Below are 18,520 nucleotides of genomic sequence, written 5' to 3'. Positions count from 1 at the left end.
GGTGGGGAAGAAGGTGTGGTCGAAGCTTGAGTTATTTATCTAGAATCTAGATTCTAGAGGCTCCTGTACCTCCTGCCTAATGGCAGCATAGAGAAGAGGGCATGACTTGGAAGGTAGATCACTTTAGATCACCACTGAAAGATATCAATATACTTTCCCCTCAGGCCAAGTCAAGTTTATTGTCATTTAACTACATACATGTATACCGTCAAACCAGACGACATTTCTGCGAACCAGTGGACACATAACACACAGTACAGGTTTCCCCCGCTAGCTGAAGGTAGAGTGTTCCCATGAAATGGTTTGTAAGCCGGAATGTCGTAAAGTGAAGGAGCAATTACCATTTATTTATATGGGGAAAAATTTGTGAGCATTCGCAGACCCAAAAAATAACCTACCAAATCATGCCAAGTAACACATAAAACCTAAAATAACAGTAGCATATAGTAAAAGCAGAAATGGTCTGATAAATACACAGCCTATATAATGTAGGAATATTTTTCTGCAATTATTGCAGCACTGTCCACCGCAGCGAAAATCTCATGCAAGCACTCCCGGCAAAAGCACTCTTTCCAGAGCCTGATGATTGAGGGGTAATAACTGTTCCTAAACCCGGTGGTGTAAGTCCTGAGGCTCTTACACCTTCTTCCTGATGGCACAGTGAGAAGACAGCATGACCTCGGTGGTGGGCATTCCTGATGATTATTAACTGCTTTCCTGTGATAACGTTTCATGTAGATGGCTCGATGGACTTTACCTGTGATGGACTGGGCCATATCCAAAACTTGCACCTCACACTGTTTTAAACTTTCTCACTCTCACCTTAAATACATGTCCTCTGGCTTTTGACTTTTCTACTCTGGGGATAAAACACCCTGTCTACCCTATCACTGCCTCTCATAATTTTAAAAGCCACCATAGAGTTTCAGGTAGACAGAACGCTTCTTTCACCAAATCACTTCCATTCAAGCTGCTAGCATATTCTGGCAACATAATTACTAGGCATAATGTTCAAAATAAATTCTCAGTTCAGTATAGCTGCACTTTCCACAGAACATTACCACAGATGGCTATAGAAGCCCAGTCATTGGATATATTTAAAGTGGAGTAGACAAGATTCTTGATTAGTAACAGGAAGGGATCAAAGATTATGGGGAGAAGGCAGGAGAATGGGGTTGAGGAGGACTATAAATCAGCCATGATGGAATGGAGCAGACTGATGGACCGAATGGCCTAATTCTGCTCCTAGTCTTATAGGACACCCACAGAGAAGTCACATAATAGAAACAAAATTTATTGTTCTGGATTTCCAGCAGCTGCAGAATCACTTGTGCTTATGGTTTACAGTGTCCCTTTCCTGGCCTTCACATAAATTGTCCCTAGAGAGGCAATCCACTTTCCATCTCCAGGTATCGGGTCAGCTTGGACTGTGGCAGCACAGGGGTGTAGTTTGGGTTACTGTTGTACCATATACAGATTTACCTTGAAACCCAATAACCAGGTTAGTATACAATTGTGGAGCACAGAAATGGGCCCTTTCAAGCTACCAGGGCAGGTGCCAACCATGATGCCTATTTACACTAATACCACTTGCCAGCATTAGGCCACATCCTTTCAACAACTTTTCTATCGAGGTAGCAGAAAATCAGAAAGATTCAGAATCAGGTTTAGTATCACGGCATATGTTATGAAATTTGTTAACCTGGCAGGGCTACAGTACAACGCAATATGTGATAAAATATAGAAAAAAATGAATTATAGCAAGTATCTATGCGTGTGTTTTAAATAGTTAACTTAGATAAGTAGTGCAAAAACAGAAATAAGAGACCAGTGAGACAGTCATCATGAGTTCAATGTCCATTCACAAATCGGATGGCAGAGGGGAAGAAGCTGTTCCTGAATTGTTGAGTGTGTGCCTTCAAGCTTCTGTGCCTCTCACCTGACGGCAACTATAAGAAAAGGGCACATCCTGGGTGGCAAAGGTCCATAATGATGGACGCCTCCTTTTTGAGGCAGCACTCCTTGAAGACGTCTTGGATACTGCGGAGACTAGTACCCATGATGGAGCTGACTAGTTTTACAAATCTCTGCAGCTTCCTTCGATCCTGTGCAGCAGTGCCCACCGATCCAACACTTTGTAAACATGGTAACTGTTTCTGCCTTGACCACCTCCTCTTTCTACTGGTCCTCCCTGCATGATGAGCCAGATTTGATTAGGGAACTTAAGGTAAAGGAACCCTGAGCATAATTCACCCTGCAGTTCAGAGGGATAAACTAGACAGTTGCAAAAGTAAGGGGATTGCGGAGGGATGATCAAGGAGCTGTCCTGTTGATTGGAAGGGGTGAAGGCAGAACAGCAATGGCTGGAGTTTCTGTGAACAACTCAGAAGGCTCAGGAGAGATTTTACCCAAAATAGTTTTCTAAAGGGAGGATGAGGCAATCGTGGCTGACAGGAGAAGTCAAAGACAGCGTAAAAGCGAAAGAGAGGGCCATAATACAGCAAAAATTAACAGGAAGGTAGAGGATTGGGAAGCTTTTAAAAATGAACAGGCAACTAATAAAGTCATAAGATAAGACAGCCAACAATAACTTTGTCAAGGGCAGGTTTTACGAGCCCGATTGAATCCTTTGATTGAATTCGATTGAAACACATTGATGAAGGTAGGGCAGTGGAGGTGGTGTATATGGATTTCAATAAGGCATTTGGTAAGGTTCCCCATGCAAGGCTCCCTCAGAATGTGAGGAGGCATGGGATCCAAGGAGACTTTGCTTGTGGATCCAGAATTGGCTTGCCCACAGAAGGCAAAGAGTGGTTGTAGATGGTTCATATTCAGCGTGGAGGATCATGACCAGTGGCGTTCCGCAGGGATCTGTTCTGGGACCCCTACTTTTCATGATTTTTATAAATGACCTTGATGAGGAAATAGCAGGGTGGGTTAGCAAGTTTGCTGATTGCACACGTTGGGGGTATTGAGGATAGCCTGGAGGGTTATCAGAAGTTACAATGGGACATCAATAGGATGCAGAACTGGGCAGAGAAATGGCAGATGGTGTTCAACCTAGGTAAGTATGGAGTGGTTCACTGCAGTCGGGCAAATTTGAAGACAGAATATTAATGGTAAGACCCTTAGCAATGCGAAGGATTAGCGAGATCTTGGGAGTCTGTGTCCACAGGACACTCAAAGCTGCTTGACAGTGTTGTTCAGAAGGTGTATGGTGTGACAGCCTTCATTAACTCTAGGATGGAGTTAATGTTGTAATATTAAAGCTGTATAAGACCTCCGTTAGACCCTACTTAGAGTACTGTGTTCAGTTCTGGTCACCTCACTACAGGGAGGATGTGGATACTATAGAGAGAGTGCAGAGGAGATTTACAAGGATGCTGCCTGGATTGGAGAGTATGCCTTATGAGTTGAGTAAACTTGGCTTTTACTCCTTGGAGAGACGAAGGATGAGAGGTGACCTGATAGATGATGAAAGGCATTGATTGTGTCCATAGCCAGAGGCTTTTTCCCAGGGCTGAAATGGCTCAACACGAAGGGGTATAGTTTTAAGGTGCTTGGAAGGAGGTACAGAGGGGATGTCAGAGATAATTTTTTCACACAGGGAGTGGTGGGTGCATTGAATGCACTGCCAGCAACGGTGGTAGAGGCGGATGCAATAGGGTCTTTTAAGAGATTCTTAGATAGACAAATAGAGGGCTATATGGTAGGCTACGTGGTCGGCACATTGTGGGCCGAATAGCCTGTAATGTGCTGTAGATTTTTATGTCTTATGTTCTAATAATAAAATGGATACATGTTTTTTTCAGAATGGAATGAAAGAATGGAAAATTGCATTCACGAAGGGAGAGACTGAAGAAAGGCAATTATGGGCCAGTTAGTCTGACCTCAGTGGTTGGGAAGATGTTGGAGTCAATTGTTAAGGATGTGGTTTCGAGATACGGAGGCACATGATATAATAGGCTGTAGTCAGCATGGTTTCCTCAAGGGAAAATCTTGCCTGACAAATCTGTTGGAATTCTTTGAAGCAATAACAAATAGGATAGACAATGGAGAATCAGTGGATGTTGTGTACTTGGATCTTTAGGTCTTTGACAAGGTATCACACATGAGGCTGCTTAACAAGTTAAAGCCCAGGGAAGATACCAGCATGGATAGAGCAGTAGCTGATTTTTAGCAGGCGAAGAGTGTGAATAGAGGTAGCCTTTGCTGGTTGGCTGCCAGTGACTAGTGCTGTTCCACAGGGGTCTGTGTTGGGTCTGCTTCTTTTTACACTACTTGTCAATGACTTGGATGATGGAATGACAGCTTTGTGGCAAAGTTTGTGGATAATTCGAAGATAGGTGGAGGGGCAGGTAGTTTTGAGGAAGAATAAAAGCTACACAAGGACTTAGACAGAATAGGAGAATGGGCAAAGTGGCGGGGGGGGGGGGGGGGTGCCTGAAGAGTTAGTGGAGAGACTGTGGTGACAGACATTGGTTGGACCTCAAGGTCAGGAATCAAAAGGCTGAGCGTGGTGTGCCTAGAGTCTGAGCTGCATATACTTCAATGCAAGGATAGTAGGCAAAGCGGATGAGCTCAGGGCATGCATCAACAGCTAGAATTATATTTTAGCCAGTAGTGAGACCTTGTGGCAGAAGGGACAAAGCTGGCAGCTCAATATTCAGGGGTTCTGTTGATTTATACATAACAGAGCGGGAGGGATTAAAGAAGAAGGGGTCTTGGGGTTCACTTGTCTTGGAAAATGTCACGGCAATCCAGAGAACTCATCTATGGATGCTTTATGGGTGGAACTGAGAATAAGAAAGGTATGGTCACGCTAATGGGGTCATATTACAAGCTACCGAACAGTCTGCAGGAATTAGAGGGGCAAATTTACATAGAGACCACAGACTGTTGCAAGAAACATAAGGTTGTTACAGTCGGTGATTTTAACTTTTCACATATTAACTGGGACTCCCATATTGTAAAAGAACTAGATAGGATAGAGTTTGTCAAGTATGCTCAGAGAAGCTTCCTTAATCAGAACATAGAAGTCCCAATGAGATAGTCTGCAATACTTGATCTGCTACAATGGAATGAAACAGGGCAAATGACAGCAGCTTGTGTAGGGGAACACTCTACATCTAGTGATCATAATGCCATTAGCATCAAAATAGATATGCAAAAAAGTAGGTCCGGTTCACAGATTCAGATTCCAAATTGGAGACAGGTCAATTTTGATGGTATCAGAAATGATCTCACAAGTGTGCATTGGGAAAGGCTGGTATCTGGCGAAGGTGGATTTGGAAAGAGGAAGGCCTTTAAAAACGAACATTTGAGAGTACAAAGCTTGTGTGTGCCTGTCAGAATAAAAGGTAAAGTTAACAAGTGTAGGGATTCTTGGTTTTCAAGCGATATTGAGACATTGGTTAAGAAAAAAAAACAACAGGTGCATAGCAGGTATAGGAAGGCAGGAACAAATGAGGTGCTTATGGAGTGTAAGAAATGCAAGAGAACACAAGAAATCAGGAGGGCAAAAAGAGGCATGAGGCTGTTCTAGCAGCAAACATGAAGAAGAATCCCAAGGAATTCTACAGATACATTAAGAGCAAACTGACCATAAGGGACAGAATTCGTCTTCTGGAAGATCAGAATGATAATCCATGTGCGGAACCAGAAGAGATAGGGGAGACCTTAAATAAAGTTTTTGCACCTGTATTTACTCAGGACACGGACACAGAGTCTATAGAAGTGAGGCAAAGCAACAGCAAGGTCATGGACCTGGTACACATTACAGAGGAGGAGTGTTTGCTGTCCTGAGGTCCTTGGACCTTGTAGGTAAGTACAGAAATTGCCAGAGATCCAGGAGAGATACTTAAATTATCCTTGGTGACAGGAGAAGTACCATAGGAATGGAGGATAGCCAATATTATTCCGCTGTTTAAGAAAGGCTCTAAACATAAAGCAGGAATTATAGGCTGGTGAGCCTGACATCAGCACTGAGAAAGTTATTGGAAGTTATTGTAAGGGACTGGATATGTAAGTATTTGGATAGACATGGAGTGATTGAAGTGTAGTTGTATGTGGTTGTGCTTGTCTAACCAATCTTAAAGACTTTTTCGAGGAAGTTAGCAAAAAGTTGATGAAGGCAAGGCAGTGTACGTTCTCTGCATGGATTTTAGTAAGGCACTTTGACAAGGAATGTGCATGGGAGACTGGTTAAGAAGATTCAGACTCTCTGCATTTAAGATGAGTTAGTAAATTGGGTTAGACATTGGCTTTGTGGGAGAAACCAGAGGATGGTAGTAGATGGTTGCCTCTCTAATTGGAGGCCTATGACAAGAGGAGTGCTGCAGGGATCGGTGCTGGGTCCTTTGTTGTTTGTCATCTATATCAATGATCTGGATGGTAATGTGGTTCACTGGATCACCACATTTGCAGGTGACACCAAGATTGGCAGTGTAGTGGACAGCGAGGAAGGCTACCATGGCTTGCAGATGGATCTGGATCAGCTGGAAAATGGTAGATAGATTTTAATCCAAACAAGTGAGAGGAGTTGCATTTCAGTAGGACCAACCAGGGCATGTCTTACACAGTGAATGATCAGGCAGGGGAGTGCAGTAGAACAAAGGGATCTGGGAATATAGGTCCACAATTCATTGAAAGTAGTGTCACAGGTAGATAGGGTTGTTAAGAAAGCTCTTGGCACATTGGCCTGCATAAATGAAAATATTAAGTACCAGAGATGGTATGTTGAAATTCTTTCTTTTTCAAATCTTTTCATTATTATTATTATCCAAAATTAAGAAGAGTACATCAAAGTAGGTAACACTTACAATGTCTCAAGGGAAAGAAAAATATTATTTTAAAGATTGAAAAATTTTGGTGACTCACTAAAAAAGAAAAAAAACCCTACTAAAGCAAAGAAAAGTAAGAAAAAAAAAACCCATTAGGTATTCAACCCCGGAGCCATGTGTCATTCAAAAAGTTTCCAAAGAAACCGCCCACAAGGAAAAACATTACCAAACTTTACAATTAGATCGTGGAGGAAATCGTATCAATTAACTCAAATGATAGTAACGAGCAAATGAACCCCATCTTTTCTCAAAATCAAACATAGGTTCAAAGGTTTGACTTCTAATTTTCTTCAAACTAAGACATAGCATCACTTGAGAGAACCATTGTGACAGAGTGGGAGCCGACGTATCCTTCCACTTCAACAGAATGGCCCTCCCAGCTATCAATGTAACAAACGCAATGACATATTGATCAGACAAAGAAATACCGCGGATATTTTGAAGAATTATTCCAAAAAACAGTTAATTTGTTAGGTTGCAATTTAACTTTAAGTGCTTTAGAAATCGTAGAAAAAACTGACTTCCAGAACTGTCCCAGTATAGGACAAGACCAGAACACGTGTCAGTGTAGTTGTCTCAGTTTTACATCTATCACAGTAACTATTGTTATGATCCCAGCCCCCTCCTTTATGAGAATCGCAAGAGCACCCATTGGGGGGGGGGGGGGGGGTCAGTAGACCCAGGAAGTGAGAGAGAGAGAGACGTGAAAAATTGCATGTCCCACCAGGGATACAGAATAAGATGCCAGCAACTATTGCCTCATGGAGACCACGTGAAAAGTCCTCAGGCAAGGTGGGCTGGTTGAGAGAGAGATTGCATCATCCCAACCTGATTGACACCTGTGACCCCGTGAGGAAGTATAAAGGAGAGTCTCAGGGGGACAGCCCCTTAGACGCACCCAGAAGACACGAGAGAGTGATCCCGCAGCAGCGGGAAGCCATTCTGAAGGAAGCCACGTGCGTTAGATTCTGGGATTGGAATTTGTGGCTGAAATCACAGAAAACCGCTTTTAACTAACATCGGGAGAGGAAACCAACACTCCCCCGATTTCACGGAAGATTCATCAAGACTCGGCAAGTTCTTTCTCTTCTCCCCCAATCTCTCTCTCTCGGTCGCCCCAAGCAAAACCCAGCGATTTTCAAAGGGCTGAGGCCCGCAGACTTTCAGAGTGACTTTTATATTTCCAACGGACAATCTATTAACCCCTAGACACCAGCAGAGCTCACTTCTTAATGATGATTATTACTATACCCACGCTTTAGATTGAATGTTGACGATGTGCACTATCTGAATGTATGTATTAACCCTACTTTTGTGTCCCTTTATAAATAAAAACGCTTGAAAATAGTGACAACAGACCTCTCAATCTTTGCTGGTAAGTTATCCAGTTACGGGATACGTAACACTATCAACATTAGGAAACATTTTAGACAATCTCTCCTTCGTCAAATAGTAATGATGTACAATTTTAAATTGAATCAGTGAATGACTAGCACAGATCGAAGAAGAGTTAACCAACTTCAGAATCCGCGTCCAGTCCTCCGTCATAAAAGTCAAAATAAGTTCCTTTTCCCAATCTTATTTAATCTTAAATAAAGGAAGCTTACCCCATTGTAATAGTAAATTACAAATTCCTTCAATGGAACCCTTCATCAAAGGGTTCATCAAAGATGTAATAGTATCTAACAGGCCGGCATCCAATATGTAAGGAAAATTACTTAAAATTTTCTTGTAAGAAATAGTAGAAAATAAGGTATGTAAAAGCAGTTAAATCTCCATTTTCAGCTCCTTCTTGCAGCCCAACAATTTGTATATTCCTTCGGCAAGACCTAGTTTCCAGGTCTATAATCTAATTTCGATATATTTCCAAATGAGTTGTAGTTTTAAGCAATTTTTTGCTTATTTATCTTCAATTCCTCTTCGTGTGTAATAACTTGAGTTTCCAGGACTTTAAGTTTTCTCAGACATCATTTCATGACTATTCTTTTCCAGTTGTCTTCAATTAACCGATTCTGACCTTTAATATATCTTCAGTCCTCGGTGGCATTTCATCAGATCTTGCCTTTTCCGTTGCCTTTATCACTAGGTTCAGACAAGTTCTTTCTACTCCTCAAAGACATATTGTTCCCCCTCAAGAATCAGCAAATAAAATTTTAAAATTCAAAGTTTAAATTAGGAGCACTGGTGTCTGCCCCCATTTTTCCTACACAACATCAACGACTGCATTGGTGGGGTTTCCTGCTCCCATGAGGGGCTCATCGACTTCATCAACTTTCCCTCCAACTTTCACCCTGCCCTCAAATTTACCAGGTCCATTTCCGACACCTCCCTCCCCATTCTCAATCTCTGGACACAGCTTATCTACTGATGTCTATTATAAACCCACGGACTCACATAGGTACCTAGACAATACCTCTTCCCACCCTGTTACTCATGAAAATGCCATCCCCTTCTCTCAGTTCCTCCCTCTCCACCGCATCTGGGGTCAGGATGAGGCTTCCCTTCCTCCACCATCAACTGTGCCTTCAACCTCATCTCTTCCATTTCACGCACGTCTGCTCTTACCCCACCCTACCGGGGATAGGGTTCCTCTTGTCCTTACCTACCACCCCCACCAGCCTCTACGTCCAGCACCTAACTCTTGGAACTTCCACCATCCCCAACAGTATACCACCGCCAAGCACATCTCCCCCCCCCCACCCCCACTTTCTGTTTTCCGCAAGGATCGTTCCCTCCCCACTGATCTCACAGCTAGCCCTTATCCTTGAACGTGGAACAAGAGCTACACCTTCTCCCTCACTACCATTCAGCGCCACAAACAGTCCTTCCAGGAGAGGCAAGAAATCCCCCATGAGTCTGTTGAGGTCACGTACTGTGGCCGGTGCAGCTTCCTATATGTCGGTGAGACCCAACGTACATTGGGAGGCCATTTCACCGAGCACTTACCGCCAGAACAAGCGATATCTCCCAGTGGCCACTCATTTAATTCCACTTCTCATTCCTATTCTGATACGTCAATCCATGCCCTCCTCTACTGTCTCAATAAGGCCACAGTCAGGATGGAGGAACACCTTATATTCCATTTGCGTAGCCTTCAACTTGATGTCATTAACATCAATTTCTCAAACTTCTGGTAATGCCCCCCCAATTCCCCAACCCCTTTTCTCCCACTATTCTTATCTCCTTGCCTGCCCATCAACTTCCTCTGGTGCTCCTCCCCATTCCCTTTCTTCCATGGCCTTTTATCCTCTCCTATTAGATTCACCCTTCTCCAGCCCTGTCTCAACTTTTTACTTCATCTCTCTCCCTCCTGGTTTCATCTATCACCTTGTGTTTCTCTCTCCTCCCCCTACCTTTTAAATCTTGTCATCTTTTTCTTTCTCTCTAGTCCTGCCAAAGGGACTCAGCCCAATGTGAATAAATGTGAAGTTATCCACTTTGGAAGCAGGAACAAGAGGGCAGAGTATTGTCTGAACGGAGTAGAGTTAGGTAAGGGAGAAATGCAAAGAGAGCTAGGAGTCCTAGTTCACCAGTCAATGAAGGTGAATGAGCAAGTGCAACAGGCAGTGAAGAGGGCAAATGGAATGTTAGCCTTTGTTACAAGGGGAATTGAATACAAGAGCAAGGATGTCCTTTTGCATTTGTACAGGGCCCTGGTGAGACCACACCTGGAATATTGTGTACAGTTTTGGTCTCCAGGTTTAAGGAAGGACATTCTGGCAGTTGAGGAAGTGCAGCGTAGATTCACTAGGTTGATTCCTGGGATGGCAGGGCTGTCTTACGCAGACAGATTGGAGAGATTGGGCTTGTACACGCTGGAATTGAGGAGATTGAGAGGGGATCTGATTGAAACGTTTAAGATAATTAAAGGATTTGATAGGATTGAGGCAGGAAATATGTTCCAGATGTTGGGACAGTCCAGTACCAGAGGGCATGGATTGAGAATAAGAGGTCAGTTATTTAAAACAGAGTTGAGGAAGAGCTTCTTCTCCCAGAGAGTTGTGCAGGTGTGGAATGCACTACCTCGGAAGACAGTGGAGGCCAATTCTCTGGATGCTTTCAAGAAGGAGCTGGATAGATATCTGATGGATAGGGGAATCAAGGGATATGGGGACAAGGCAGGGACTGGGTATTGATAGTGAATGATCATCCATGATCTCATAATGGCGGTGCAGACTCGAGGGGCCGAATGGTCTACTTCTGCACCTATTGTCTATTGTCTAAAATGTCGACTTTACAATTTTCCATAGATGATGCCTGGCCCGCTGAGTTCCTCCGGCATTTTGTGTGTGTGTTGCTTAATAATGGTTGTTAGTCTTTTAAGTGGACAGGTGAAAATGGAATTTTGTGTAGGGCTTTGAAACGTCATTGCTTTATATCCAAATATCTGTATGTTTCAAGTAGTCAATTAGTTTTGTCATGAATTAACAAAAAGAGGGAATGTGGAAATCCACTTTTATTTGTAGTAACAAAATGGCATTTCTGTCTGTCAAAATGGAACCTTTATTGTACCAGAGTGCTTTGCTGATAGTTTTTGTGCAACATTATGCTGATAGAACCCAAGTTCTTGACAAACTGTAGATCCACAGATGCATTACTGAAAGAATGTCAAAATACAGTAACAGAATATATCCAACGTATAATCCTCCGTAACTTCCACCACCTCCTACAGGATCCCACCACTAGCCACATCTTCCCCTCCCCCCCACTCTCGGCTTTCCGCAGGGATCGCTCCCTATGCAACTCACTTGTCCATTCATCCCCACCGACCTCCCTCCGGGCACTCATCCCTGCAAACAGAAGAAGTGCTACATCTGCCCCCACACTTCTTCCCTCACCACCATCCTAGGCCCCAAACAGTCCTTTCAGGTGAGGCACCATTTCACCTGCGAGTCAACTGGGGTGATATACTGTATCCGGTGCTCCCGATGTGGCCATTTATACATTGGGGAGACCTGCCGCAGACTGGGAGACTGTTTCACCGAACACCGGCGCTCGGTCCTCCAGCAGTGGTGGGATCTCCCTGTGTCCACACACTTCAAATCCACAGACCACTCCTACTCCGACATGTCTGTCCATGGCCTCCTCTACCGTCAATATGATGCCACACGCAGGTCGATGGAGCAATACTTTATCTCCCACCTAGGTAGCCTCCTACCTGCCGGCAGGAACATTCACAGACAACTCACAGACCTCCATTGATACCCCTGCCCCCCACTTACCTCATCCCTATCTATAATTTTAGTCTGGTTCTCTTTCTCTCTCTTTTCCCCCCTCACTATAATCTCCCCCCAGCCCTACCTTTCAGCAATGGTGACAGTGCTACCCCAGAGTATTTCTACGTTACAAGGAGGTTTTGAAACGGCTACATCGCTTCGCCCTTGCCAGGTACAATGGAAGAAAGTTACGGGAGAGAGCAACAGGGACTTTCCCCCTCTGTTTCTCTCATTCTAGAGATACTACCCGACCCACCAAGTGTTTCCAGCACATTCTGATATTTTTCTTCATAGTCCCACGTTTTACGGGTATTAAACCCGAAACCTGATTTTGACTGGAATTATAAAGCCACACGAACTAACCTGTCGGTTTCCACGCCTGCACAACAACCTCCCTAGCGCCCCAGACCATCCCGCTGTAAACCCTCACCAGAACCCAAACCCCGGTGTCAGATACCATGGATGGAGCATATGACTTTCACGTGGGCCTTAGGCGAAAAGACCTTCAGTGCCGCGAAATTCTGGCTTCTGGACTTCCAGTCGACCAATCAGAGACAAGGAATCCAGCCAATCCGGGTCTTACAGAGTACGCACACAATGCTGGAATGCTCGAAGTACCCAATCGGGCTCCCGTGCCGGGTTGATGGTCGAGCTCGCAACTCGGCATCGTAAGGAAAACACTGCCAGCTCCAGTTTAAATTCCCATGCGGAATATTGTGGAGGATCAAATACCCAAACCCAGCACAGCCCCCATTTCTCCCATTTAGCCAGTATCAGTGTGGTGGTCCTTAGGACCCAGCAGACCTCAGGACCCACAGCCCACAGTGTTTCTGTTCCGTTGATGGGTAGCGATCACGATTGAAAATAAAGTGGAAATAAAAAAAGTGTTTGGAAAGAGGTGAAACGCCATCAGTCATTAGAAAAGCGTTAGGCTACAGACAGTCAACGATTGGAATAATTTTAAAGGATAAAGGATAAAGTGAGAATAATGAAGCATGTGAAAGGCCCTGCCCCGATGAAAGCCTCAATTATTACTAAGCAAAACAATGGTTTAATTATTGGAATACATATGTTTCTTAAGTGTTTTATATGAATAGAAAGGTAAAATATATACTGTACTATATACTAAGACAAATGTTTGAGTAACTGATGCTAAATAATACCAGATGTATTTGTTCCGACTTACGCACAAATCCGACTTAAAGACGGACTCAGGAACAGAACTCGTACGTAACCCGGGGACTGCCTGTATCAAATATTAATTGCCCAATAATAAAATCTAAGATTTGGCAAAGCCAAAACACCTTCCTTTTTTGATTTCTGTAAATATTTCTTACTTACCCTGGGATTTCTATACTGCCATATATATGAAGAAATTTTAGAATCAATAATATAAAAAAAAAGATTTAGGAATATAAATTGATACTGCCTGAAATAGATACAGAAATTTAGGTAAAATAAACATCTTAATAGCATTAATTCTACCAATCAAAGATAAGGACAGAGGAGACCATTTAGTAAACAGTTGTTTAACATGATCAATTAAAGGTAAAAAATTAACTTTAAATAGATCCTTACACTTCTTAGTAATTTTAACCCCCAAATAAGTAAAATAATCAGTAACCAATCTAAATAGTGATTGTCTATAAATTGGAACTTGCATATTTAATAGGAAAATCACACTCATCAAGATTCAATTTATAACCAGAAAAACTTCTAAACTGAGCAAGTAGTATTATTACTGCAGGAATGGATTTCTTTGGGTTAGAAATATATAATAACAGGTCATTCTATAACCTTCTATAAATGGGTAGTGGAGAGCATTCTGTCTGCTTCCATCAGCACATGGTATGGGATTCCTGGTGCACAGGACTGTAAAAAGTTGCAGAGGGCTGTAGACTCAACCAGTTCCAACATGGGCTTAAGACTCCTCCCATCAAGGACACACTCAAGAAGGCATAATCTATAATTAAGGGCCTTCACTATCCGGGACACGTGCTTTTCACGCATCTACCATTGCGGGAGTAGTACAAGAGCTTTAAGACCCTCACTCGATGTTTTAAGAATATCTTCTGCCCCTCTGCCATCAGATTTCCGAACAGTCCATGAAAACTACGTCGGTATTTCTCTTTAGCAGTAATCTCTGAAATTTATAGTAATTTTACGTCTTTGCACTGACTGCTGCCACAGAACAATGAATTCTGGTTCACAGCTCAGTAAGAATAAACCTGGAGTTTGATTGTTAGAGGATGCTGGGCAGAGATTACATCTGTAGGTGAGTGATGACTTGGAGGGTATCCTTTCACACCGCCCACCCCCCCAATTAAGGACATCTTCAAAGTTCAGAATAAACACACTCAGAGGAAATGAATCTCAAGGTCACAGACATACACGACCTATAAGAACATATATGTCACCATATGCTATACTACCCTGAGATTCATTTTCTTGCAGGCATTCACAGAACAAGCAGATACAGTGGAATCAATGAAAATCCACACACACAAAGACTGACAACTAATGTGCAAAAGAAGACAATCTTTGCCAATATAATATAATGATAAGTAAGTACATAACATACTAAGAATACAAGTTGTGGAGTTCCCTAGGTTGTGGAACTGAGATGAGTGGCATTATCCACGTGGGTTCAGGACTCTGCTGGCTGAAGCTTTCCTGCACATGCAGTACCCATCACCCAAGCACCTCACCACACCCGACATGGCGTGATACATCAAATATTTATCACCGGCCATTATCGCCAGTGATAGATAAACTGATTTTGAACACTTCTCGTCTGAGCTCACCGCGGAGAAGATCGTTTGGGCTACTGAGCTCAGGGATGGTAACAGTGCTACCCCAGAGTATTTCTACGTTACAAGGAGGTTTTGAAACCGTTACATCGCTTCGCCCTTGCCAGGTACAATGGAAGAAAGTTACGGGAGTGAGCAACAGGGACTTTCACCCTCTGTTTCTCTCATTCTAGAGATACTACCCGACCCACCAGCACATTCTTGTATTTTTCTTCATAGTTCCACATTTTACGGCTATTAAACCCGAAATCTGATTTTGACTATTATAATTATCAAGCCACACGATCTAACCTGTCGGTTTCCACGCCTGCACAACAAACTCCCTAGCGCCCCAGACCTTACCAGGACCCAAACCCCATTCTCAGTTACCATGCGACTTCCACATGGGTCTTGGGCGAAAAGACCTTCGGTGCCGCGAAATTCTGGCTTCCGGACCTCCAGTCGATCAATCAGAGACAAGGAATACAGCCAATCCAGGTTTTATTCGTCTTTTTTTAAGCAATCAGCGATTTTATACTTGCTGCTATTCCTCCTGCCGTGTTGCGGATAACGGAGCACAAAGTACAAACTTATGTCGGTAAAATAGAAACGCGCAATAAAATAGCATCCCAGACATTGAGCTGCGGAAGATCTGCGGTCGAACACAATCTGAAGCCTGTCTCCCGGACGGCTGTAAAAAAGCGACACCGCGACTTGAGCAAAACAAAATGCTGGAGAAACTCGGCATCTATTCGCTTTGGATTTCCAGTTTTTCATGTGAGCTCAGTTTATTTTTCCCCTGCAGCCCTGCCGAGGGGTTTCCGCCCGAAACGTCAACTTTCCGTGAAGCTGCTGAGTTCCACCTGCACTTTGTGATATTTCCAGTCTCGGGAGATTTTCTCTGCGCTCTGAGGCCTGGTGCTCGCTACGACCGAGAGCATGCATCTTGCCCCGCCGATATCAGTGAATCGGACTGGCAGGATCTAAATTAAAAGTGTCAGCAGAGTCTTGCGATCACAAGAAAAGCAACTAAGACGGTCGCTCGTTGTAAGACTGCAGGCCTCCTCCGGTGCGATTCCTCCGACGCGTGTCGGTCGCAGGCGGCCGCCTAAGTCCAGCTCCTTCCTTTTTATTTCCGCCAACGAGCAACTCGCTGATGTGATACACTTTAAGTTGTTAATGTCCAGCAGTGTCCTTGCGATCGGTAAAGAAAATGTGTAAAAATCACAATAACACCTAACACGTGGAAATCTGCAGATGCTGGAAATGCAAAGCAACACACGCAAAATGCTGGAGGAGCTCAGCAGGTCCGGCAACATCTTTGAAAAGGAATAAATAAATAGTCGACGTTTTGGGCCGAGACCGTTCATCAGGACACGTAGCTGTGATGCATTCAGATGGCACGCTCTCTGGAAACCAATAGATAGAGATTCCTGGTTTAAGAGGGTATAACTATCAGGAGAGGTTGAGCAAATCTGGGTTTTCTCTGCAGGGACATTGGATGATAGGTTTAATATTACCGGCGCATAAACGTGAAAAATGTTAACTTTGTGTCAGCGGTACAATGCAGTACATAACAATAGAGAAGAAAAAAAACTGAGTTACTTTGAGTATCTATATTAAATAACTAAGTTCAAAAAGTAAAACAAAAATAGGAATAAATAAAGTATTGAGGTAGTGTTCATGGGTTCAACCTCCATTCGGAAATCAGATGGCAGAGGAGAAGCTGAGAGGTTATAAAATTTGTGTTGAACTACGTATACCTGTCTGGACACGCCCCCCGCTGACTGCTCCTGTGGCTCCTACCACAGGCCCCTGTATAAAGGCGATTGGGGCCTGAGTCCGGCATCTCAGTCTCCAGGAAGTAGTATGATGGTCACCCACTGCTTGTCCCTTCTTCCAGTCAATAAAAGCCGATATCTCGCCTTCACGTCGCAGAGAGAGTTATTGATGGTGCATCAAAATTATGCGAACTTTATCATATAGACGATCAGAATTTCCCCCCCACCCCCATACAAATGACAAATACTGGAAAATTTATGGTAGGGGAGGGTGATTTTAAGGGAGATCTGCAGGGCAAGTGTTTTTTTTATACAGAGGACGGTGGAAGCAGACTCAGTGGTTTTTAAAGTGCAGCAGCTGGAGGGAAATGAGATTTCATGGCAAAAGAGATTTCATTTTAGTTTTGACGCACATGATGGGCCAAAGGGCCTGTTCATATGCTATGTTACACAGAAAGTGCGCTGCAGGAACTCAGCAAGCCAGGCAACATCTTTGAAGGGGAAGAAAGGATGAGGATGCTAGAGGATGCTGGGCAGAGATTACATCTGTAGGTGAGTGATGACTTGGAGGGTATCCTTTCACACCGCCCCCCCCCCCAAATTAAGGACATCTTCAAAGTTCAGAATAAACACACTCAGGGTAAATGAATCTCAAGGTCACAGACATACACGACCTATAAGAACATATATGTCACCATATGCTATACTACCCTGAGATTCATTTTCTTGCAGGCATTGACAGAACAAGCAGATACAGTGGAATCAATGAAAATCCACACACACAAAGACTGACAACTAATGTGCAAAAGAAGACAATCTTTGCCAATATAATATAATGATAAGTAAGTAAATAACATACTAAGAATACAAGTTGTGGAGTTCCCTAGGTTGTGGAACTGAGGTGAGTGGCATTATCCACGTGGGTTCAGGACTCTGCTGGCTGAAGCTTTCCTGCACATGCAGTACCCATCACCCAAGCACCTCACCATACCCGACATGGCGTGATACATCAAATATTTATCACCGGCCATTATAGCCAGTGATAGATAAACTGATTTTGAACACTTCTCGTCTGAGCTCACTGCGGAGAAGATCGTTTGGGCTACTGAACTCAGGAATGGTGACAGTGCTACCCCAGAGTATTTCTACATTACAAGGAGGTTTTGAAACCGTTACATCGCTTCGCCCTTGCCAGGTACAATGGAAGAAAGTTACGGGAGAGAGCAACAGGGACTTTCCCCCTCTGTTTCTCTCATTCTAGAGATACTACCCGACCCACCAAGTGTTTCCAGCACATTCTGATATTTTTCTTCATAGTCTCACATTTTACGGCTGTTAAACCCGAAACCTGATTTTGACTGGAATTATAAAGCCACACGAACTAACCTGTCGGTTTCCACGCCTGCACAACAACCTCCCTAGCGCCCCAGACCATCCCGCTGTAAACCCTCACCAGAACCCAAACCCCGGTGTCAGATACCATGGATGGAGCATATGACTATCACGTGGGCCTTAGGCGAAAAGACCTTCAGTGCCGCGAAATTCTGGCTTCTGGACTTCCAGTCGACCAATCAGAGACAAGGAATCCAGCCAATCCGGGTCTTACAGAGTACGCACACAATGCTGGAATGCTCGAAGTACCCAATCGGGCTCCCGTGCCGGGTTAATGGTCGAGCTCGCAACTCGGCATCGTAAGGAAAACACTGCCAGCTCCAGTTTAAATTCCCATGCGGAATATTGTGGAGGATCAAATACCCAAACCCAGCACAGCCCCCATTTCTCCCATTTAGCCAGTATCAGTGTGGTGGTCCTTAGGACCCAGCAGACCTCAGGACCCACAGCCCACAGTGTTTCTGTTCCGTTGATGGGTAGCGATCACGATTGAAAATAAA

General features: G+C 43.7%; 1 protein-coding gene across 6 annotated transcripts in view; it reads right to left on the bottom strand.

The window, feature by feature from the left end:
• The window catches only part of LOC132396978 (coxsackievirus and adenovirus receptor homolog), a 60,819-nt gene that overhangs the window by 25,273 nt on the left and 17,026 nt on the right, over positions 1-18,520 (bottom strand). Inside the window, exon 1 of one of the 6 annotated variants that reach the window (XM_059975145.1) lies at positions 15,211-15,393. The exons of 4 other annotated variants lie outside the window; for them this stretch is intronic. In XM_059975145.1, coding sequence (XP_059831128.1) covers positions 15,211-15,227 — 17 coding nt within the window. In that variant the 5' untranslated portion in view covers positions 15,228-15,393. Of the gene's footprint in view, positions 1-15,210; positions 15,394-18,520 lie in introns of those variants that run through there. One more of the 6 variants, XM_059975146.1, reaches the window with a different exon arrangement.

This window comes from Hypanus sabinus, chromosome 7 (genome assembly GCF_030144855.1).
Source record: "Hypanus sabinus isolate sHypSab1 chromosome 7, sHypSab1.hap1, whole genome shotgun sequence".
Lineage (NCBI taxonomy): Eukaryota > Metazoa > Chordata > Chondrichthyes > Myliobatiformes > Dasyatidae > Hypanus > Hypanus sabinus.
The sequence above is the reverse complement of the archived record's forward strand: the minus strand, read 5'-3'. Positions and strand labels throughout refer to the sequence as shown.